This window comes from Nerophis lumbriciformis, linkage group LG09 (genome assembly GCF_033978685.3).
Source record: "Nerophis lumbriciformis linkage group LG09, RoL_Nlum_v2.1, whole genome shotgun sequence".
NCBI classification, from domain to species: domain Eukaryota; kingdom Metazoa; phylum Chordata; class Actinopteri; order Syngnathiformes; family Syngnathidae; genus Nerophis; species Nerophis lumbriciformis.
The window spans coordinates 32,456,666-32,480,628 of record NC_084556.2 but is presented as its reverse complement, the minus strand read 5'-3'; the positions used below and the strand labels follow the sequence as shown (position 1 = coordinate 32,480,628).

General features: G+C 37.6%; 1 protein-coding gene across 1 annotated transcript; it reads left to right on the top strand.

Annotated features, from left to right (window-relative positions):
• The first annotated feature begins 997 nt into the window (after window positions 1-997).
• Window positions 998-23,485, top strand: gusb (glucuronidase, beta). The gene is made up of 12 exons (XM_061963296.2): window positions 998-1,265; window positions 2,828-3,013; window positions 3,090-3,271; window positions 3,369-3,511; window positions 6,484-6,671; window positions 6,827-6,979; window positions 8,851-9,029; window positions 9,308-9,454; window positions 13,695-13,779; window positions 17,764-17,940; window positions 18,072-18,207; window positions 22,901-23,485. The coding sequence occupies exons 1-12, from the start codon at window positions 1,047-1,049 to the stop codon at window positions 23,050-23,052; spliced, it is 1,947 nt and encodes a 648-aa protein (XP_061819280.1). The 5' UTR covers window positions 998-1,046; the 3' UTR covers window positions 23,053-23,485.
• Window positions 23,486-23,963: the final 478 nt, after the last annotated feature.

The following is a 23,963-nucleotide window of genomic DNA, read 5'->3' as shown; positions in this document are numbered from 1 at the left end:
GTCATATCCTTAAACTTTCAAAATAAAAGCTCAGATTTGTAAATATAAAAGAAATACATAAATAAATCCACAAAACCTTGAATTATATTACTGGTAATCCATTTTTAAAGTAAAAAGAAACTGAAACACATCATGTGATGGATTTTGGTGAAATTAATAACAATAATATAAAATAACAAAATACCAAAAAATGCTGTTTCCTTTTTCTATCTGTTACACAGAGACAGACGGCATGCAGGCACAATGATAATTTGCACACAAAGATCAACACCTGTCCTGAGAAACGGCAGGCATTAGAAGTACGCCAATCAGGTACAGGTGAGGGCGACAATGCACAGGAGAGGAAGTGGCAGGAAATGGAAGCGCACAGGAAGTGAAAACGAGCACTGAAATGGAAATACCAAGCACAGGAAAATTATAAAAGTATCATGGCAAAATAATACAAGTATTCCCGTAGTATCCTTTATTGCATAAACATGCTTGTTTGAGCAAAAATAAAGCTGTTAAACGAGAGCAAATTTGCTCTAAATCCAATCCTTTGTCTTTTTCCTCCCAATTCCTTCCTGTATCCAAACCTCAAGGACTTACTGACTTTTTCCCTCAAGTGTCTAAAGAATGTATCAATACGACACTGTCTGCAATATCAACAACATGAACAACACAACAAAAACATTTACGAAAACAAATATAGAGGATGGAAAATTATTGACCACACCACGCAAGTATCGATCAGACAAAGATACTACCCTTGATATCGATAGTACCGATGGATCCGCCTACCCCTAGTCTAGTGTCAAGTGCAACTTCCAGGTACGGACGGCACTGCATTTTGTCGTATTTGTGTGAAGCGATAACGCATATATAAATGTGTATGAACGCACTTACGTACTGAAAATGCTACAGTAATAAGTATAAAATTGTGAAAATTGAGATCAAAATGTTTCAGTGGTAAGTATGGAAGTGTCAGCTAGAGACACTTCCGGGTCTACGTCCTGTCTGTTTAAAGAAGTACGTCACATCCGGTTTGTAGATGGAAGTGTTTGAATATGTTGACACAGGGACGACTCACCGCCTTTAGGTTAATATGGGTTTGTTTGGGTTTGCGAGAAGTTTTGTGCACTGTAAACACAGGAATGTTATTTCCTCGAGAGTCTGCCTCCAGGGAGGTGAAGGAGCTGAGCGGACTGTGGCGCTTCAGGGCCGACACGTCCCCGAGCAGGAATCAAGGCTTCGAGAAGTCTTGGTACAAAAGTCGCCTTGCTGAGGTAAGCAGCAATGTCGACTTCATAGTGTGGGTGTTTTAGCTTATTTTTACACTGTTAAGTCAATTTTGCTAAATGTCACTTACGTTCGCACGTTTGGTCAAGTTTCAGTCTGCTTAACATTGCAAAACATACTATTGAATTATAATCAATATTTCAGCTCAATGTTTCCAATATGGTTTCCAATTCAGTTTACACAAGAGATAAAATATTGTAGTTTTACTGCACTACATAATGTAGTTCTATACTAGGCTACTGCAAATTTTGCCGACTAATTAAAATTGTTACAAGTATACAACAAACTACTTTAACATGTAGTTTTCTAAATGGTTAAATTTAGTTGAGAAGAAATATTACATTAACTCCCCAGTATGATGTGTGTACAGCAGACGTGTCCAAAGTGTGGCCCATTTGCCAAAAAACAACAGTAACAATGTAAAATTAATATAAAAAGACAATGTAATTTAAAAACAGCTATTTTTGATACTACAAATAATACTCTTTGTCACCTGTAACACAAATCTGACAGAAAGTTGTCTTTGACTTTTGGCTATGTATGTGTTTTTAGAAACAAATAATTTCCATTAAAAAAATATATCAAATTGGCCCCTTATGAGGCAGCACGGCGGTACAGGGGTTAGTGCATGTGCCTCACAATACGAAGGTCCTGAGTAGTCCTGAGTTCAATCCCGGGCTTGGGATCTTTCTGTGTGGAGTTTGCATGTTCTCCCCGTGACTGCGTGGGTTCCCTCCAGGTACTCCGGCTTCCTCCCACCTCCAAAAACATGCACCTGGGGATAGGTTGATTGGCAACACTAAATTGGCCCTAGTGTGTGAATGTGAGTGTGAATGTTGTCTGTCTATCTGTGTTGGCCCTGCGATGAGGTGGCGACTTGTCCAGAGTGTGCCTTGCCTTCCGCCCGAATGCAGCTGAGATAGGCTCCAGCACCCCCCGCGACCCCAAAAGGGACAAGCGGTAGAAAATGGGTGGCCCCTTATGCTTTGACTCTTTGAGTTTGGAGTCCCTTAGTGTACAGTATGTATTTTGCAAATTGCACACACTAAAATTAACTTGTCAAAATATTAAAGTGCTGTTAAATGGTAATTTTTAAAATCTGATTAATACTAGTTTTGAATTTACGGTAGATTAATCAAATTATTACTCGATTGCATAACTTAAATCATTTTAAAAAAGGAGCCTAATTTGATACAATTTTATAGTAAAAATGTCATACAGGAACATGTTTTACTTAAATGCACGTCATTTATATGCTCAAAACATGATAACAGTTTTATAAAAAGTTGTGTCGGGATTCATTTTGAAGTGAGTTTTCCGGTGAGTACACCAGTCTTCTCACTCATCTTTGCACTGGTGTATGCACTGACGTGATCATTGACCATATAACAAAAAAGGAGCATGTACGCACAAAATAAATTGCCTGACTAATCTGCGTACATACTGTACATGATTAATGTGACAATATTTTGCGATGAATCGCATGAGTTACCTTTTTGATTTTTTACAGTCCTGATTAAAAGTATCACTTTTATATCTGATGTGGTAGACTGGCCCTGTGTTGGACATGCCCGTTCCTTCCAGCTTCAACGACATTACCCAGGATCCCAAACTGAGAGACTTTATTGGCTGGGCGTGGTATGAGAAAGAGGTGGTGGTGCCTGCCCGCTGGCTCACAGATGAAGGAACAAGAGTTGTTCTCCGAGTGGGAAGTGCACACTATTATTCTGTTGTGGTAAGCATTATGGACCCAATAAAATAATTGTGTATGTTTTAAGATGTACCCACACAGTGTCTGTTATAATTTGCAGTGGGTGAATGGGGTGAAAGTGACCGAGCATGAAGGTGGCCATCTTCCCTTTGAAGCTGAGATAAGCGGCGTTCTCCGAGATGACACGACGAGACCCTGCAGGATCACTATTGCAGTCAACAACACTCTCACTCTGGAAACTCTTCCTCCTGGAACCATTCAGCACCTAACCGACCCCACCAAGTAACCTTGGTCACTTTGCCTACTCACTTCAAAAACAACATTCAGGATTTCAGTAGGACTTTAAAAAAACAAAACTTTTTTTTTTACTTCTCAACAGGTATCCTGATGGTTTTTTTGTGCAAAACATCAACTTTGATTTCTTCAACTATGCTGGGATTCACCGTCCTGTATTACTGTACACTACTCCCAAGGCTTATGTGGACGACATCACAGTGGTGACAGACTTCGTGGATAGCACAGGTACATTTTTGAATGTTTAAAATTCCACTGACTTGAGAGTCATTGGATCCGCGCATACTCACAATTAAGCATTCACGTTCTTGTAAATTTGCAGATAATTGGTAAAAAAAAGGTCTACAGTATCTGTCACAACAGTGTTCCCGTGGTTTGGTCTCCCAGTTGGTGGCTGCTCCTTGTGAGGCTTCTCCCCTGTACCCTTCAGACAGCTTTATTCTTAAAGGAAAGCTACACTTTTTGGGGGGGAATTTTGCCCATCATCCACAATCCCTATGTGAGACAATGCAGGTAATAGGATTTATCTACTCCGCCTTTAAAAGCTGTAAAAAACATCCAAAAACTGCCAACCACGCTCTATTTACATGCCGTGGCCTGCATATTAACCAACGTAGAGCAACATTGTTATTGTAGGAGCTAACATATAGGTACTTTTCTGGTGTCGTGACACATCGCCTTGTTCACACTGCTTCTCCGACCACTAGCAAGTAGCATGGTATTAGCTACAAGCTAGCTTGAGCTGCTAATTACGTTGGTTGTGCCCCGATGAAATAAAGGAGCTTGTGCTGCTTCTACTGCTGCTGTATTTATACTGTAAATCATGCAGGAAATGTAAATATAGTAGAATTTCGTGTTACCCAATCCACATGCTACCAACTTGATACTACTGTACATGGCTGTCAACAAATGAAATGCAACACAAGACCTTCGCAATATTGCAGTATCGCAATATAATATTTATCTGAGGAATGAGAATTATTCTGAATTCAGCAGCTCAAGGAGAGCATAAGTCTTGTGCTGAAAGAACATCCCACCAGTCTGCACCCAAGTGAGAGTGGACAATGTAGGTCACTGTTTGATGTTCTTATTTGAAGCATTTAGTAACAGTACTGCATGATAATTCTCCAAGGCGTTAGTGATGTCTGACATTAGTGTTAACGAAGAAAGAAAGTGCTCTCTATGCTGTTGTTGTTGGCGTGTATTTGATTGATTGAAATCAATACGCCCTAGGAAAGAAATTACGGTAATGCTTAAAATGACCAAAATACTGTAAATATTACATGTTATCATGAATGAGCCATTACTATATAATTACAGCATATATATAAAATGAAAGGTTTTGGAGTTCCTACCGTATTTTTAGGAGTATAAGTCGCTCCGGAGTATAAGTCGCACCGGCCGATAATGCATAATAAAGAAGGAAAAAAACATATAAGTCGCACTGGAGTATAAGTCGCATTTTTTGGGGAAATGTATTTGATAAAACCCAACACCAAGTATAGACATTTGAAAGGCAATTTAAAATAAATAAAGAATAGTGAAGAACAGGCTGAATAAGTGTACGTTATATGAGGCATAAATAACCAACTGAGAACGTGCCTGGTATGTTAACGTAACATATAATGGTAAGAGTCATTCAAATAACTATAACATATGGAACATTCTATACGTTTACCAAACAATCTGTCACTCCTAATCGCTAAATCCGATGAAATCTTATACGTCTAGTCTCTTACGTGAATGAGCTAAACAATATTATTTGATATTTTACGGTAATGTGTTAATAATTTCACACATAAGTCGCTCCTGAGTATAAGTCGCACCCCCGGCCAAACAATGAAAAAAACTGCGACTTATAGTCCGAAAAATACGGTAATTGCTTTTTTCCCGACATGTGACTTCGTCCCGGAAGTGAAAAAAGCAGTGGTCAACCAAGCCAAGATGGCTGTTGTGCTGCAAGCATTGCACAAACTATCTGAGTACGCAAGGGGCCTAAACAAGCAGATATGAGGAAATAGTCTGACTGTGTAATGGAATATATCCCTATGCTTTATCAAAAAAAGATTTGTCGAGTTATATCAAGGATTATCCGTTGGTGGAGTTCCCAGACATATTGAACTATCTTGTGCTCCGATGACATTCTACAGGACAAAACAGACGAAAACTTGGAAAAGCATAGAAGGCCTACAACTTTTTTGTGTGTGTCTGAGTCAAGGAAATTGGCATCAAGACTCTCCCGGATAAATATGCATCGTAAGGTTGCATTTCATGATTCAACTTTGTGTCTTGCAAGGATGAGTCCATGTAAACAAACTAGCACCCGACAGCTGACACCTGTGACTGCATATCCATTTAAAGAACAATTACTGAATCATCACCATATTTGATTTTTATACTCTGTACTCTGACACATTTGTGTACAAAATAAACAAGAAGGGAGACGTAGAAGTACCGTTCCTGAGAAAGTATAGATTCTGACTTTGATTTTTCTTAGTTAAAAAATAAAATACAAACAATATCAAGATAGTACTTCAATGGGAAATACTAAACAGGTATATTTTAAAAGAATTCTAACAAACCTTTATCGAAGTGGTCACTGCAAACCCGTGCCTTGACTTTGCGCCCTTGTACTGGCGTGCGTGCCACTTTTGTCGTTGTCTTTTGCACTCTTCCATCGTTCTTGATTACCTCTCGAGGAACTCTGAAGAAACGTTAATCCTTTTAGCAATTTGAACGGTTCGTACAGCCGAAAAACCGGAAGCACAGAGGCATTTTTCTTCGAGAAAGGCTATGCGGGCTAGCAGCCATTGAAAACAGGCACTGCTTGACCACCACACATATTCAATGAGCAGAATGTGACGTCATTGAAATCCAAGCAATAAGTGAATAGCTCGAATCCCCATTACCTGCATTGTTGCCTCTTACTGGCAGTTTTTTTTTTACCATTTATAATAAACAGAAAATGGAAACACATGTTTGTCTCATAAGGATTGTGGATTATCAAAAAACAGGCAGTTCCCTTTTAAACAAGAAATATTGTTATTTTTAAATATCAATCTCGTCACACCTGTACTTATTATAGTAATGTGATACAATTCCTCTGTAAAGACATAACTTTAGCTGCAGTTCTTGTATTGATTCCCCTACTAGATTGTACATGTGATACTGAGGTCAATGACGAATTGTTTGTGTTTCAGGTTTCGTCAAATACAAAGTAGCAGTCCAAAATGCTGCTGAAACCATCCTGAAGGTCACTTTGATAGATAAGGACGCCCACACAGTGGCCTCCTCTAGCGAGCCATTTGGAGTGCTCATATTCACTGACGTCAAACTCTGGTGGCCGTACTTGATGCACGAGAATCCGGCTTATCTTTACTCTTTGGAGGTGAGCCCGTTTTAAGTCACTGTAATACTGAAAGTGCAGTACACCTAACCATTTTTACAATAGTGTCTATCTGTCAAGAAACAATACTTTAGAAAGAAAACGTCTATTTCCTTTTACAGTAGTCCTTGTACATGTTTTTATCACTTCACTTGAAGGTTCACTTGATGGCAGCGGATGGAAGATCAACATATGAGGATGTGTATAGTTTACCAGTTGGCATCCGTACTGTCAATGTAACCAGCACCCAGTTCCTAATCAACAGCAAGCCCTTCTATTTCCATGGTGTCAACAAGCATGAGGATGCTGATGTGAGTACCACTAGAGGGAAGCAGAGGACTTATGTCTAACCTGCAACAGCCTTTTTAAAGCGGGTTCTCTGAAATAAACTGCACATTTCAGGGTGCATTATTCTCCAGTCCTGAGGGGTATGCATTTAAAAATGTGTATTAGAGATGTCCCAATCCTGATCATGGGATGGGGGGCCGAAATTTGCCTTTTTTAACTGTCCAACGATCGGCTGATAATGAGCTGCCAATTCCATCGGATCTTTACCACAGCTGTGTCCAGTGTTCACATGGTTAAATATTTTCCTCATGTAAAATATTTATTTAAATTGGATGCACACTCAGGGAGAAACAATTACATTTCTATATTTTTTTAGTTGTGTGCATTCTAGGAGGGTGCGTGTCTTGCCAGAACACCGGGTCAATTTTGTGAGCAAGCTGCAACGAACATGTCGTCCATCCATAGTGCGAAGCTGCTTCTAAGATACCAATCTTTACCACCATGGTGGAAAATAAAGTAAATAAAGTTTATGCCAATTACATTATCACTGTAGGACTAGAATAAAAGGATTTTGATTGATTGATTGAGACTTTTATTAGTAGGTTGCACAGTGAAGTACATATTCCGTACAATTGACCACTAAATGGTAACACCCGAATACATTTTTTCAACTTGTTTAAGTCGGGGTCCACTTAAATTGATTCATGATACAGACATATACTATCATATATATATTATCATCATAATACAGTCATCACACAAGATAATCATCAGGGTGTATACATAGAATTATTTACATTATTTACAATTCGGGGTGTGGGGAGGGGGGGGGGGGTTAGGTTTGGTTGTTATCATCAGTCATCAACAATTGAGAACAGAGAAATGGATATTGAAACAGTGTAGGTCTGACTTGGTAGGATATGTACAGCAAGTAGTGGACAGAGAGAGAGAGAGAAAACAGAAGGCATAAGAAAAATATCTGCATTTGTTTACATATGATTATTAACAACATTTGATTGAATGACACTTGATACATAGTGGTATACTATCAGTATATACACCATACTTAAATGACTGGATTGATATATATTTTTTCCTTGTTCATATTCTTACAATCTCTGGATACAGGAAAACTTAAAGGGCAAAATCTAAATAATGTAAATAGGAGACAATAGTAGTTTTCGCTCCTGTTTATTGAGCACTATCCACTTTATTTTGTTAAAGAAATTATATGTAGAATTCAGTACCACAAATGTAATACATCTTATTTACAACAATACTAGCAAATTCTAAATTTAAAAAGATGAGCTTTATAAAAATGTGTCGTTGTGTTTACTTTAGTTACTTGCTATAAAACATGTTCAGTTCTATAATGAATTGTCAAAGTATTGGAATCACAAGCCAAATATTGTTCATTGCAACATTTTAGGCCATATTTAGATGTTTACCAATATATTTATATACAAACTCTCTATACTGTTGTATACTTATGTTTATAAAAGTGAGTCTTGTATGTTTGTGTAGTATGTATGTTTATTTGTATACTTATTTACAACCGGTATAATGCATCTCTTAATAATTGCATGTTTTAACCCTACGCATTTAGGTTATTGCTCTGATTGCACAGTCATTTTTGATAATACATAATGTAAGTTTTGTCATTTTTAATTTGTTCTTTTGTTTTTTTACTTGAAAATGTGTTTTATTATTTGTGCTGTTGCAAAAAAATGTCCTGCAAAGGATCAATAAAGTACCTCTACTTGAAGGATTACATTGCGAATGACAACTTAAAAGGGTTTTGTTTGGTATTTGTGTAGGAAATTGTTTCACAATGTATTCAAATATGTGCCTCTAATATGATGTAATATAATTTTCTGTTTGCCCTTTGTGGTAGATTCGCGGTAAAGGCTTCGACTGGCCCCTGATTGTTAAGGACTTCAACTTAATGAAGTGGTTGGGAGCCAACTCGTTTCGCACCAGCCACTACCCTTACGCAGAGGAGATTCTCCAGATGTGTGACCGTCATGGCATTGTGGTCATAGATGAATGCCCAGGAGTGGGCATCAAAGACATGTAGGTGCAAATTGTCAGTGACATCATTATTGATTGATGAAAACATTGACCCAAAATGATGATAGATATAAAAGATAATGTAAAATATGAAGCAATGTTCCTAAAAACAAGGGTATTTTAAATTTCCTTTTTGTTATGTGATGAAGGCAGTGGGATGAGAGATTTTACATGTATGCTTTTTCCGGAAAGCGTGACATTAAAATGCCTGCTTTTTGATACAAAAAACAGGAAAACTAATTCATGTTTTTTTAATGAGTGTACATCTGTCTTTGATGCAGTCGTAGTTTCGGCAACGCCTCTCTGGCCCATCATCTGTTTGTCATGGATGAGCTTGTGCGTCGGGACAAGAACCATCCTTCTGTGGTCATGTGGTCAGTGGCCAATGAGCCAGCGTCAGAGATGCCCCCTGCTGATTTTTACTTCAAGTGAGTTTAGACAATGTATTACTGTGTGACCCTGTATTCATTATTTTGCTCACTTTCCAAACCCTCCAACATGTCATAACTAATACATACCGGTACATGCAGCCATACATACAGTACATGTTCTTATTAGAGCCAGCGCTGGAGCCTATTCCAGCTGACTTCGGGCGAGAGGACTGGTCACCAGTCACTCACACGACACTTATAGACAAACAACCATTCACATTCACGCCTACTGACAATGAAGCCACCACTTAGTATAAAATGTATGTGGAAGGAAGAAAACCCGCACAGGCACACATAACAGGGAAACTCCAGACAGAGATGTCCCAATGGAGATCCAAAACCAGATGTCGTTACTTTTGGGCACATATGTTAATCCACTCACAATATATATATATATATATATATATATATATATATATATATATATAATGGAATAATTTAGGAGCAATATAACATTTCTTAAATATCACAATTTCATTATTAACACTCAAACAAGGTACACATGTGCACTCATACAAATAAACACATTGCCATCATAAGGCCTACTGTAACGCTCAATTAAACACAGAGAACATCCCTAAACTTTGCTAGCACTGTCGAGTGTAGAACTGGGTGATATGGTTCAAAACTTATCCTGATACAGTTTGGCCTATAAACTAACCCATAAATTGAAATATCCGTTGGGGTAACTAAATATCTCCACCATGCCTTGATTTAAAAATTTCAGGACTGATTAGGATCCTAAATACTCAAACAGGTACCAACAATTAAGAAAAGTTCCATATTAGGATCCCAATTAAAAAGGTGTTTTGAGATAAGAAAAAGCCTTGAAAATAATATAAGAAAAGTCACATGTAATCTCCAATCTACTTTAAAAAAAAACATTTAGCTATGCTCAAATCTTCAGCTAACAAAAACACAAAAGAGCAAAATGGGGAAAAAGTGCCCTGGTTTAAGAGGACATGTTTAAATGTCAGCAGCAGCATGAAAATAATTGACCTTTAACAATGGTCTTTTTATAGGTGAACATTATTAGAAGATATACACACAAAGATGTTAGCCAGGAACACCAACCTGCCAAGTGCTTCATGATGCTGTATGATACAGGCTGTGTTCTGAAAATGATTTTTTTTAAGTCATTAATTATAGTTACTCGTTACTTTATCAAACATGTAATTTAATTACTAACATAATTTCTCTTTAATACATGTAATTAATTACTAGGGAAAGTAATTAATGCATTACTTTAAAAAAAATTCAAATGTCTGGCATAATGCAGTTGAGATACGTTTCATATAAAGTATATATATATATGAGAGCAGTTTGTGTCTGTTCCTTTAAAAAACGGTGCCTGTTGCCGTGTGACATCAGCGAGTCCACGCTCAGTCTGAGTCTCAGGCATTTTGGTTTGAGCTGTTTTTGTTAGCTTAGCAAGCTCGCAGCGGCAGTCTGTCGGCTCTGACGGCAGCTCCTTTGAATCGTTCACTGGTTTGTGTTATCTTTGCTTGATGAATAGATTGATTATGCTTCCATGACTGTATGTTTTTGTCAACAGAGTATTGTTTGAATGGCAAGTCTGTGACTTCATTAATTTGTTGTTCAATATTCCCTCTGTAGTTAATAGCGCGCAGTGCAGTTAATGTAAAGTTTTAAGGTGGTGAAAAAAATGTTCTTTTACTGACCAGTTCCTTCAACTAAGATCTTGTTTCTTCCGTGTTGGAAAACTAAATGTATGAATTAGAGGTTCTAGCCTCGCTCTCCTCTGTGCATGGCGCAGGAAGCTGGGACACACACAGTTTGTTTCAGCGCGCAGAGAGTGATCAGTGGCACTTCCGTGTCAATCACTTGTCCGTTTGGTTATGGTTTATGTTTATTTCAAACATGCTATACAGTTTAGATGGATTTATTTTAGGAGCAAAATTGTAATTAAAGGGGAACTGCACTATTTTAAAATTCTGCCTATCGCTCAAAATCATTATGAAAGACATGACGAGGGATGGATTTCTTTTTAATGCATCCTAAATATTAAATAAACGTAAATAAAAGTCCGCTTACAGCGCAGCCAATGGGAGCTCCACTATTCCGCCCACAAGATCTGATTAATAGCCATTCAAAAAGTGCCAACAATACTCTATTTACCTTTCGTGACTTTGATTGATTGATTGAAACTTTTATTAGTAGATTGCGCAGTACAGTACATATTCCGTACAATTGACCACTAAATGGTAACACCCGAATAAGTTTTTCAACTTGTTTAAGTCGGGGTCCACGTTAATCCATTCATGGTAATGACATGAATATTAACCAAGTATTAGTGATATTGTTATCATAAGCACTTACGCAGACTAACTATAGCAACAACGTGATCACTTTCGTTTGTGCCTATGTTAATACCATCGAGTGGTCTGCTGTTTCCTTGCTTCTCTGCTCCCTGTAAGTTTTTTGTAAATCAAAAAGTAAATGGCTGAGTTGGGACAATTAGACAGCCATTCGCTGAAACTGGCGAGAACGACACGAAAAGCGCTTGCCCCACATCCCCCATTTTCTTCGTGAGGATTTTGAGACATTTTTTCATCTAAATGGGAATATATGAACGTCCTAGGAGTCGGCATCTTTATGACAACAGACTTTGTACAGTAAGTGATGTTTTATTATGTTTGTTACTCTCATACAGTTTGCAGAAATCAGCTATGAAGGAATAAAAAGCAAACGTTGTGATGCGTTTTTTAAATTAATGCGCTGCATATGCTTAAAATGATCAAAATACGTAAATATTAAATGTTATTATAAATGTGTCCATTACTACATTCTATATATACTTACATCATGTGTAACAAACCTTAATGGAGGCGTTTGGATGTTTTTTTAGGGGCTCTATAGGCAGACCTGAACGGCTCCCCTAGGCTCCATTGTAAGCGGACTTTTGATCGAATGTATTTAATAATTTAGAATGCATTTTAAAAACTCATTCGCCGTCATGTCTCTAATAATGATTGTGAACGATAGGCAACATAAAAAAAAAAAAAGTGCAATTCCCCCTTAAAATCTGTATTCGCACGTGTGCTACTTTTTTTTCAGTACTTGCATGACCTATTTTTAGTCGCAAAGGTGACTAAAATGCTCGTATTGTACAGCCCTGACACACTGTATGTAGTATGTGAGTATGTTGTACTCATGCCTTGCAAGAAGTACTTATTGAAAACATTTTTGTTTAATCAATCAATTGAACTATAATATCAACTTTATGTAGTACTTTTCATGTACACGCAAGTTACAATACCAAGAGCTTTCCACCTATTTAAAAGGAAAACACGCACCACAACTGACAATAACAAAATGTGGTACCTCTGTTTTGGCCTTGTTGAGCTGTTGAAAACTCGCTGCCATCCAAAATGCAGTGATGTGTTGATGACTTCCCCAATAGGCAACATGTAAAGATGAAGTGAAATATATTTATATAGCACTTTTCTCTAGTGACTCAAAGCACTTTACATAGTGAAACTATGTAATATCTAAGTTACATTTAAACCAGTGTGGGTGGCACTGGGAGCAGGTGGGTAAAATGTCTTGCCCAAGGACACAACGGCAGTGACTCAGATGGAACCTGGAACCTTCAAATTGCTGGCACGGCCGCTCTACCAACCGAGCTATGCCGCCCCAAGATTAAAAAGAATACGACCCTTGCAGAACTCCACATCTCATTTCATGTATCCATACATAAAAACATTGGTATGTGAGATAACAGCGTAACCAGTTAAAAACAGCACCGGTCTCACTTGTTGGTCAGATTGTTAGATGTATTTGTTTTATATGTCTTTTAAAACAGCTGGAAATGAGTGCAATGCCTCTGGGGAACAAATAAAGTGTGTGTTTGTGTGACAGGTCTGCGTTGATGTTGTGGACTGTGTCATCACTTCGTGTGAGACTGTATTATTATCATGAGTTAACTTAATATGTTTTTGACGCTTCATTAGATACGCCTTCACAATGATTAATTATACAATTATAGAAATATTATACAACAACAAGAATTATATCAAACCACCCAATCCCATAATTTAAGTGACACTGTCAGAAAGTTGTGTTTTACAGTTCGAAATTGTTCACTAGTATCCGTTATAACACTGACATTGTTGCCAATGCATTTCCTCTGAATTGCATAATTTTAACTGCCAATTGTTCCTGTCATTGTAATCTTTTTTTACACACTCAAACATGCATTTTGTCTGTCCCTCAGGAGTGTGATTACACATACAAAAACTTTGGATCCCACCCGACCGGTGACTTATATCACAGACAGTAACTTTGCCAGAGACAGAGGGGTGAGATATTTTGTGTTCATGGAGTCAATATACTGTATTATTTATTGTATTGGTCGTCGAGGCACACATTTAGTGAGTTTGAACTACAGTAACAAACATGTAATACTAAAGTTGGGGTAAAATGGGGTTTCTCTCATGTTTCCTCATTGCACACTGCAAAGACAGACCTGTTAATTGGAGCCTCTAAATTGTCCTTGGATGTGAATTGTTCTTGCTGTGCTGTCGGTGGGTTAGGTTGAGCAAATCAAGCACTCATTTTCACCTACCTGTACTGTTCTTTAACCAGTTGTGGTAGTGTACTTCCCCTGAGCTCACTGTGAACATACATGGCGTCGATAGTGGGGTACTTCTCATTGTTTCAGAGGAAGCATTTTGCACTAAATATTCTGTAAAAAACTCCACAAGGAGGGAAAAAAACATCATGCTTCAACACATCCAACTTTATCTGCCACATGAAACGCTAGTATCGCTACGACATTGTTTTGAGAGCCTACAGAGACTTAAGCAGACACCTAAAGCAGCTGCCCCAAAGAAAGATGTGCACAAACTACAGGTTAATCTAAATTTAAAAAATACATTATAGATAAGTTATCAGTAGCGGCTTTAAACAAATCTCTAAAATAAAGCAATACTGAAACTAGCAGAATATTTGCAGGATGACTCCGCCTTGGTGACACTTTATGGCACACTGACCAGTGCTTCCAGCAGATTGCCAATATTTTCCAATTATATATTTGTGGTGGTGGAGGCGTGGCAGGGGCGATATCATTTTGACATCATCATATAATTTGCGATGATGCATATAAATTTTCTGAAAAAAATGTATACATAGATTTAATAATACATCAGTGTTATCGGTAATTATTGTTAACAAGTATTTTTTTTCCTGTATTATTTTTGTCTATTTTTCCAATTGTTGCTGTTTATTTTTTTACTACAGCGTAACACATACTGCACTTTGTACACCCCTGGTTTATTGATACATATTATTCTGCCTTCCCTGAATGTTGGAATTTAGTTTGCCAACAATGTAAGCAGTCTTTTAAATTATAAATTAAAAAATACTACATGAGGTTTTTTATTAATAAATCTCCACAATGAAGTTACTGTAAAACTAAGCACGCAAAGGAAAGTTCAGAGGCACCACTGAACAAGAGGTAGTCCTCTCCTCCGCTGTGACATCAGCATGTTTCAGCATCTTTTTCCAGAAAAGTTTGTTCTCATCACAGTTAAACATTTGCCGTGGTATGAAGCCTGCTTCGTCAATATCTTCAATACGAGCAAACACAAAATAAATGAATGAATGCAGCGTTCGTACACCGAGACATGGTCCGCACACAGAGGCATAATTGCCTCAATCGAAAAGTTCGCAAACAGAGGGGTTCGTAAATTAAGGTTTCACTGTACATAAATATACATATGAAGCACACAAACCTGTAGAATCATGTTAAATCAACAATATAGATTGTTATAAACTGAAAAAAGCAATACAGGATGAAGGTTGGCTCTGTTGCTGCTAGCTTAATGCTAGCATACAATGGACCAATTCATTGACATAGCACTAAGTTGGAAACACTAATCCCTCTTGCTAGGTCTTCCAATATTTAGTGAGTAAACAGACGAAGAGTGGGGGGAAAATATCGATATGGAAATATGTTTTGCTACTTTTTAAAACAATATAATATCGATCGTCTTCATATTAATTGATTTTTTTTTCAAATACGTTAGTTTTTATTTTTAAACATTTGTATCATGTTTTGGGGCCAATAGTAATACAAGGATGACTTCCGTACCTGCAAGGTGTAGCTTAACTGCTACCTCACTGTGCAGGGTTACAAACGTGATCCACTTTCTGTACAATTGCAAAAAAATGGAAATGGTTCACTTAAAGGTGCGGTTTGCAACTTCCTCACAGTATTATTTTTCAAAGCAAAAAAATATAACAAGAACACCACCAGCTAGCTTATGTTACCATTAGTAGTTTAACAGAACACATTTGTTTAACAATTGTCTATATTTTTCACAATTACAAAGTTTATGTAATAAAACTTTTTTACTGGCCCGAATAAAATGATTGGTGTTTACGGCGGTCACTCACCCGAGCTCGTCAACACGTACACGAGGGAGTGTGTGCACACATACAAAAACAGTCCAACTGCTATGTTGAAATTGTAACTAATATTGATACTGTTGTTGATAATATTCATTTTTTTTCACTACTTTTGGTTTGTTCTGTGTCGTGTTTGTCTCCTCTCAATTGCTCTGTTTATTGCAGTTCTGAGTGTTGCTGGGTCGGGTTTGGTTTTGGAATTGGATTGCATTGTTATCGTATTGCTGTGTATTGTTTTGTTGGATTGATTAATTAAAAAAATAAAAAATAAAAATAGATTTTTGAAAAATGAGAATCGATACTGAATCGCACAACGTGAGAATCGCGATTTGAATTCGAATAGATTTTTTCCCACACCCCTATTAGGCAGCCAGTTATACTGTAAGTGACACTACTGCTATTATTTGAATATCTTAGTATTGCACAATAACAAGGTAGTTTAATTATATAACACAATATTTTACAAGATGTACAAGTAAGGAGCCCCAAATATATCATTCCATAATTTTGGGGGTCCTTAGCCTGGACAAGGTTGAAGACACCAAGTTTAGTGTACATCAGGGGTCGTTAACCTTTTTGGCTGAGAGCCATGAAAGCCAAATATTTTAAAATGTATTTCCATGAGAGCCATATCATATTTTTTAACACTGAATACAACTAAATGCGTGCATTTTTAAGTAAGACCAACATTTTTAGAGTACAATAAGTCCCTTACTCTTTTTAATAACATTGTTATTCTGAAGCTAACCAATAATAAATAAAATACTTCTTACCATTAATGCGACTTCTTGAACAGGTGCGGTAGAAAACGGACGGATGGATTAAAATGCATGAGAATGTTTTATATTTTGAACGTTATTTTTAACATCGTGATTACCAGCGGAATTATTCATTACTCCTCGTGTTAAGCAATGTCAGCTAAGATTTATCTGAGAGCCAGATGCAGTCATCAAAAGAGCCACATCTGGCTCTAGGTTCCCTACCCGTGGTGTACATATATACAACTTGTATTTCAAACTGCATTTTAAATTTATCATTGAACTATGTAGGATCTAGCAATACAGTATATCGCTAAGGCGATTATTATAGTAATCGATTAACATACTGCTTAGTTTGTTTTATTAATCACGTAATCGGATAAAACACACTTTATAGCCGCAGTGCCTATTTTTGGGGAATATAGTTGAAATAATCAAGATTAAATCAATGCGAGACGCCTTGGGAAGGTGACCTGTTTGTGGTCTGCGAGACAAGATGTCAGCCAGGTGAGGGTGTCATCCGTGATGTAGAGAACAGATTTTAGGTCGGAAAGGAAGGTGGAATTATTCATTGGCCAGAGTCTGAAGAGAGGAGGTTGTTTGTGACCTGAAGGAGGGCAGTTTCGGTGCTATGTTAAGTATAGAACCCAGTGAGATGACTTTTGGAGACTCCGGCATGAAAGCAGATATTGCTCAGCGGGTGTTGCTGCTGCCCTTCTACCATCTAAAAGCATTCACAGCTGAGTCTTGTTATATTTTTCAAGAATGACAAACAACGCGTATTTGTATTTTTAAAGATAGATTTCTATAAATCTATTTAAATTCAATCTGAAAGTCGACACTGGAATGTTTTATTTCAAATCCATCTATCACGGCAAAATCATACAAGGTTATTTGTTCAAATACTTGGACTTAACCTTTTTTTTTTTTATTTCATTCAACTTTGAGTAACAGCCTGTCTTTTTAAAAGTATGTCTGATAGACAGTCCTTGACTTAGGAAGTTTCATATTTTCTGTCATAGTCAGACTTTACTGGGAGTGCAGCTTAAATATAATTTTTTTTTTTTAAAAGGTGACTCAAGATAGCTGACATCTGCTTTTCTTCTGTGTGTCAAGGCACGCTACGTGGACGTAATCTGTGTCAACAGTTACTTCTCCTGGTACCATGATCCCGGCTATGTCGAAGTCATCCCCTTCCAACTCAACACTCAGTTCGAGAACTGGTACGGAGAGTACCAGAAGCCCATTATCCAGAGTGAATATGGAGCAGACGCGGTGCCCGGTCTTCATAGTGTGAGGATGCATTTCCATGCAGCGTGAAATGATCCACGTTTGAATTCCAAATCCACTCCCTAGCTGCAATAGGCAGGGAATTTAACAAAAGCATGTTAACGCCCTAGTTTGTTTCCTTTTTCCCATACCAGGACCCGCCCGTGATGTTTACCGAGGAGTACCAGAAGATAGTCTTGCAGAGCTACCATGACGTGTTTGACCAGAAAAGGAAGAAGTATCTCATCGGGGAACTCATCTGGAACTTTGCCGACTTCATGACTGTACAAGGTACTGCTTCTGCAGATTATGACACACCTGCTCCAATTAGGAGTTTGAATCCCAAGCATGTAGTTTAAAAAAAAAAAAAAAAAGACAATACTTTATTATCCGTGCTGCCGGTAACAATTTAGTGTAATAAGACCACGTTTTTCAGTAATGAGTGATCTAACGTGGTACTATTTCCAAAGCAGTAATCCAACAAAATTCACTGTTACTATTTTAGTCATTTTCTGTTGCAAAAGCATATAATTGTTTCTTCTTGCATCTCGGGGAGTGTTGGCACTTATGCCACAAATCATATTTTCAGCCAGGGACAATTCGCGTGTGAAGCAGTGATCAGACTCAGGGACAAACTTAGCATTAGGCAAACAGGAAGTTACCTATATCACTAGAAAATCATATTACCGTACATACTGTAATTTTATTTTGAAGTGTGTAATGTTAGAAAAGGTTTGACCAAGTGAAATGTGTCAGAGAACAATACTAAGTATGAAAAACCCTAACCTTATGGCATATAAGTGCATTGTTTTTTGATTTTATAGCGTGGAATGTTAGAAAAGGCTTGCTGAAGGAAATTACTCGCAGAACAATGGTAGGTATGAAAAAGACTAACCTCGTGACAGATGTATGCTTTTGAACTGGAGTGACATTGTGTTTTGGGGACACCTAGTGGTCACAATAATTCATTAAATTGTGGGCATGACGCAGGAAGTTGAATGATGCGGACACGTTTGTTACTGGATACTTTCTAATACGCTTCTGCCTTGGAGAGTTTATATCTGTAAGTAATATACAGTTATGATTATTTTATATTTGTTTATTTTGACAAATGTGTGTTTTAGACTGCAAAGTTGTTCAATGAAGGACACTTATTACGTATGTCCAGCTTGTGTGCTATTGTGTGCTTAGCTGTTGTGTAGCTGCTAGCTCCTAATAGCCTATAGCCTACCATGTTTACATTTTGTAAATGACTTGTCTAAAATACAAGAAAATACCAACCTTGTGCATATTGGAGGACATTTAGAGCCTGATTTACTAAATATTTGCCTGTACTAAAACATGTGCAAACCTGATAGCACACGCAAAGCTGATCTACTAAACGTTTGCAAAGTGGATTGCGTCTATTAAGTGAGCAAAATAAGGCGTGCAATCCATTTTGCGTCTCTGTCTTCATTGATATGCAAAATATATGCTGATCATCAAAACGGGCACGATACTGAGATTCAAATATATTGAACAGCACGCGCAATGTTATTAACACTTGTCACCATTTTATGAGCTCTATTTCGTGTTTTCTTCAGCATGTGTCAGAAGGATGTGCAAATTGACACAGGCGCACACGGCTGTAGGAAAAGAAGTGCTTGCGCTGCACAGACAGGCGATGAACAGACAAGAACGCTCCGTGTCAACATTTTGGACGGACAGAATTAAAAAATATTAATTATATCGTCTATTTAGCAACATATTATATCATTTTATTTAGAGCTGAAACGATTACTCGATTAACGTGAGTAATTTGTTTACAAAATATATTCAAGGAATTTTCGCTGCGTCGTTAAGTTGTTGTTTTTTTACAGCATTTTGCCTCGTTAACGCCATGTCCACACGAACACAGATACTTAATCAACACATACTTATCTGTGTTTAGGCCTCTTGTCCAAACGCAGACGCATACCTGTGTCCTTAAAAACGCAGACTTTTAAAAAGCTGGCCAATGTGTAAAGATCAAAACCTTTCCACTCAGCCGAGACTTGTGATGACGTCACGGTTGTACGCTGTCATTTCCAAGCTCAACAACACTGCTTGGCTGCCTTTAAACACATTATAAATAAATAAATGATAAATGGGTTATACTTGTATAGCGCTTTTCTACCTTCAAGGTACTCAAAGCGCTTTGACAGTATTACCACATTCACCCATTCACACACACATTCACACACTGATGGCGGGAGCTGCCATGCAAGGCGCTAACCAGCAGCCATCAGGAGCAAGGGGTGAAGTATCTTGCCCAAGGACACAACGGATGTGACTAGGATGGTAGAAGGTGGGGATTGAACCCCAGTAACCAGCAACACTCCGATTGCTGGCACGGCCACTCTATCAACTTCGCCACGTACTAAATGTATGTTTGAATGTAAACATGCTGCTCTTTTCACTCAACATTTATAAAAAAGACACATCAAAATGGGCTTTGCGACACTCCCGCCGGCGCTAATGACAGTCAGCTCTTTTGGATACGATCACTGTGGAACCTCCACCTGATGGAACAATTTTGACAAGCAAGACTTTTTGCTGTGTGTCATAAGAAAGGTGCAACATTATCTCATGTTTTTAGTCCTTGTTTAACGACAAATCATGAAGTTAACTTATGTGTCTTGCTTCCATTTTTGTAGATGGAGCCGGGCTCCACCGTGCTCACGCGTTAAAAGCGACCAAGCAACTAAAAAAAAAAACATTGTCCTCCTTGTAGTGTGTACTGATGTAAAAAACAACATACACTTCATTACACATGTACCGTATCACTATATCCATGATTAAATGCTTTATAATTTCACGAGAGTTTTGCAGCGGTACACGCACGTCCGTGCACTTGATTTATATAGGCATTTAAACATGCTAAAGGGTTTCGTTAGTGTGCGCTGATTTTATAAATAATGTACAGTTCACTGCACATGTAATACATCACCATGTTGCTGAACATGTAATAATTCTATAAGTGTTGGGTTTCAGCAGCACAGGTGTGCATGCACTCTTTAATGATGTTCCCAGGATTCTGTGTACGTGCAGGCAGGTTTTAAAGATAATGTACATGTCATTGTACATCTAAAGTCAACCAAAATAAACATAATAGGAAGTGTAATGCCACCTAGTCAGATATTTCTGCTTTTTTTTTCAGGCTTCTGATTGGACAAAATGTGCATGACAACAGGAGTATGTGTTTGTGTGTAGACATAGACACTTTTGAAACTACACTTGTGTGGATGGACATTGTTTTAACCCCAAATATGTGTTTTTGAAACGCTCCGTGTTCGTGTGGACATGGCCTTAGGCTGCACCAAATAATAATATAAATCAATTTAATAACGTCTTTATACAAAGAGAGGTATCTCACACTTCTCTTTTGTAAAGTTAATTTGTACAGCCGATATGGACATCTACATCAACAATATGATTTGCCTGAGAAGCTGGACAGGTCAAAAAATAATATGTATTATTATTTTTATTTATTTTTTAAAGCAAAAATATGATTTATTGGATTACTCGATTAATCGTTTGGGATATTTGATAGAATACTCGATTACTAAAATATTCGATAGCTGCAGCTCTAATTTTATTGTTTGAGGCCGATAAAAACTAATTCAATTGATGCGTTTTGGTGTCTAATTGCGTTTTTTTTTTTTTTTTTTTTTTTAAATGTTCCATTCATCCATTTGTCTACAGCTTGTCCCTCTCGCGGTCGCAGGGGGTGCTGGAGCTTATCCCAGCTGCATTCGAGCAGAAGGCAGGGTACACCCTGGACAAGTCGCCACCTCATCGCAGGGCCAACACAGACAGACAACATTCACACTCACATTCACACACTAGGGCCAATTTAGTGTTGCCAATCAACCTATCCCCAGGTGCATGTCTATTACTATAATATACATCCTACATGAAAAGACGTCTCTTATTGAGCCTTTTTCCTTGCATTCGAGTCATTCCAGACGCACGAATGCGCTGGTGATGCAATCCACCGTCTCAGGCTCAGAACTAAATGTCAGTGTGCATATGTTTCTGTTGTCTAGATTGCGATCCAGAAAAGGTGTTACAGATTATGAATGTGTGCTGCTGGGTCCACATATTGCATACATATTTTAAAAATTATCAAATTTAAAAGCCCCGTATGCACGCAAAATCCTCATTCAAATAAGGCGGTCTGCACCACTTTTCAATTGCACACAGTCTTAGTAGATCACACGCAACACACCCACTAATAGTACACGCTATTCTATTTTTAGCACACACTGCCTAAGCATGGTGTTTATATCTTACTAAATCAGGCCCTTAAATGCTAATTGGCTGTCCAACTTTGCTCATTAAACACATTGCTGGACTGCTTGTTTTGGAGATTTTAAATGCAAGCCGATATTATTCGACACTTGTTTTTTCGCTGACATCGGACTGATATCCAATATCAATATTGGATCTGGACACCCCTACCTAGTCTGTATTAATATTACTATTTATTCTGCTACAATACAGTATATAGTATAAACACTTTTTAAATGTATGTACCGTACATACAGTATGTAGTTCACAGTAGTTATTGTGAAAATGTTTAAACAAAACATTTTAATGTAGGCATGGAATGGAAAAATAACTCAGTGAGTTGGAATCATTTGCTGACCTTTTCGTCCTCCGACTTCAAAAATCCCATTCGCGCCCCTGATGAATAAATACTAAGCAGTAAGCAACACAAACCTAAAAAGTGGCATTTTGTCAACTGAAAATAACACTAGGAAGATTAATTGTATACTCTGTGCTGGAAACAACAAGTAACTACTTTGATAACTTGTAATCTAAGTTACTTGTAAAATAATTAATGAAGTAACGTACATTTTTAAAGGAGTAATCAGATTACCTTTTCAAGTAACGGTGGTAACACTGATTATGATAGGCAAGTGACGGATTTTTTAATGTCAAGCTCTGTCTGTGCCTGCAGGGATCACTCGTGTGGTGGGGAACAAGAAGGGTATTTTCAGCAGGCAGAGGCAACCCAAAGCAGCAGCGTTCATCCTGAAGGACCGATACTGGAGGCTAGCAAATGAAACCATGAAGATTCCTCCTTGGACTAAATATCCCTGTGTGCTCTGAGACTTGAGTCTCAGTCCACAACTCACCGGTAACAATACAGTTCTTCCTTTTTGGAGTATTACAACACTTAGACTACATTGAATGTTTCTCTACCGTATCAGTAATGCCTTATCAATCCTTGCTGCTTTGATGAGCTTGATGAACTGGAATGAATGCTTGGTTAAAACTAAATTTAGAAATCCTCAATCTGTGATTTGAGGCACTAAACCATAAAAAAATGGTTAGATTTCTTCTTGACAGCTTCAAATTAAAGATGTTTGAGAGGAAAGAGAATGTTCTTAAAGACACTATAGTCCAGGTAGAATCATGTCACCTGTGATCAGTCCTACACATTTCTTCAGTCTTTTATAGAACATTTACTACATCATTTGTATTCGGAATGAATTATTTAATCAATTCAACAGGAATTAAAGTTTGAAATGTTTTGTTTTAATTGTCCTCCAAATAGACAGGATTTCAGTTTCTGTTACTCATATAAAAGAAAATGTTAGCCTTACAAAGGTATTTTTATACCCATCCATCCATTTTCTACCGCTTGCGCCTTACGGGGTCGAGAGAGGTGCTGCAGCCTATCTCAGATGCATTCTGTAAAAAAAAAAAACATTAAACAAGATCCATACAATCACTACAACTGTTACTTAGGTTTTTTCCAAATACATCTAACATGTTATCTATCCAATAGAACAGCACAGTATGGATGGGTACCACTCCCATTTGAATCAATACTCAACTGCACCAATTTTTGGTACTTCTGTGTTCGTTCATGTGGTAATACATCTCAATATGTATAATAATAAAATGTAATTTTTTTATTCAAGATTTAACACTGAGCTGATATTAATAACTGTGCTGTCCAGTTGTTAAATCTAGTTTTATTGTACTTCTGAGTCTCATTTGTAATTATTATAAAG

What these genes read in the sequence shown, in the direction of transcription:
- gusb (XM_061963296.2), top strand. Translation starts at nt 1,047, where the DNA reads ATGTTGACACAGGGACGACTCACCGCCTTTAGGTTAATATGGGTTTGT. An exon ending in ACAAAAGTCGCCTTGCTGAG is followed by an intron (nt 1,266 to 2,827) that starts GTAAGCAGCAAT and finishes CTGATGTGGTAG; the next exon opens with ACTGGCCCTGTGTTGGACAT. An exon ending in CACACTATTATTCTGTTGTG is followed by an intron (nt 3,014 to 3,089) that starts GTAAGCATTATG and finishes TATAATTTGCAG; the next exon opens with TGGGTGAATGGGGTGAAAGT.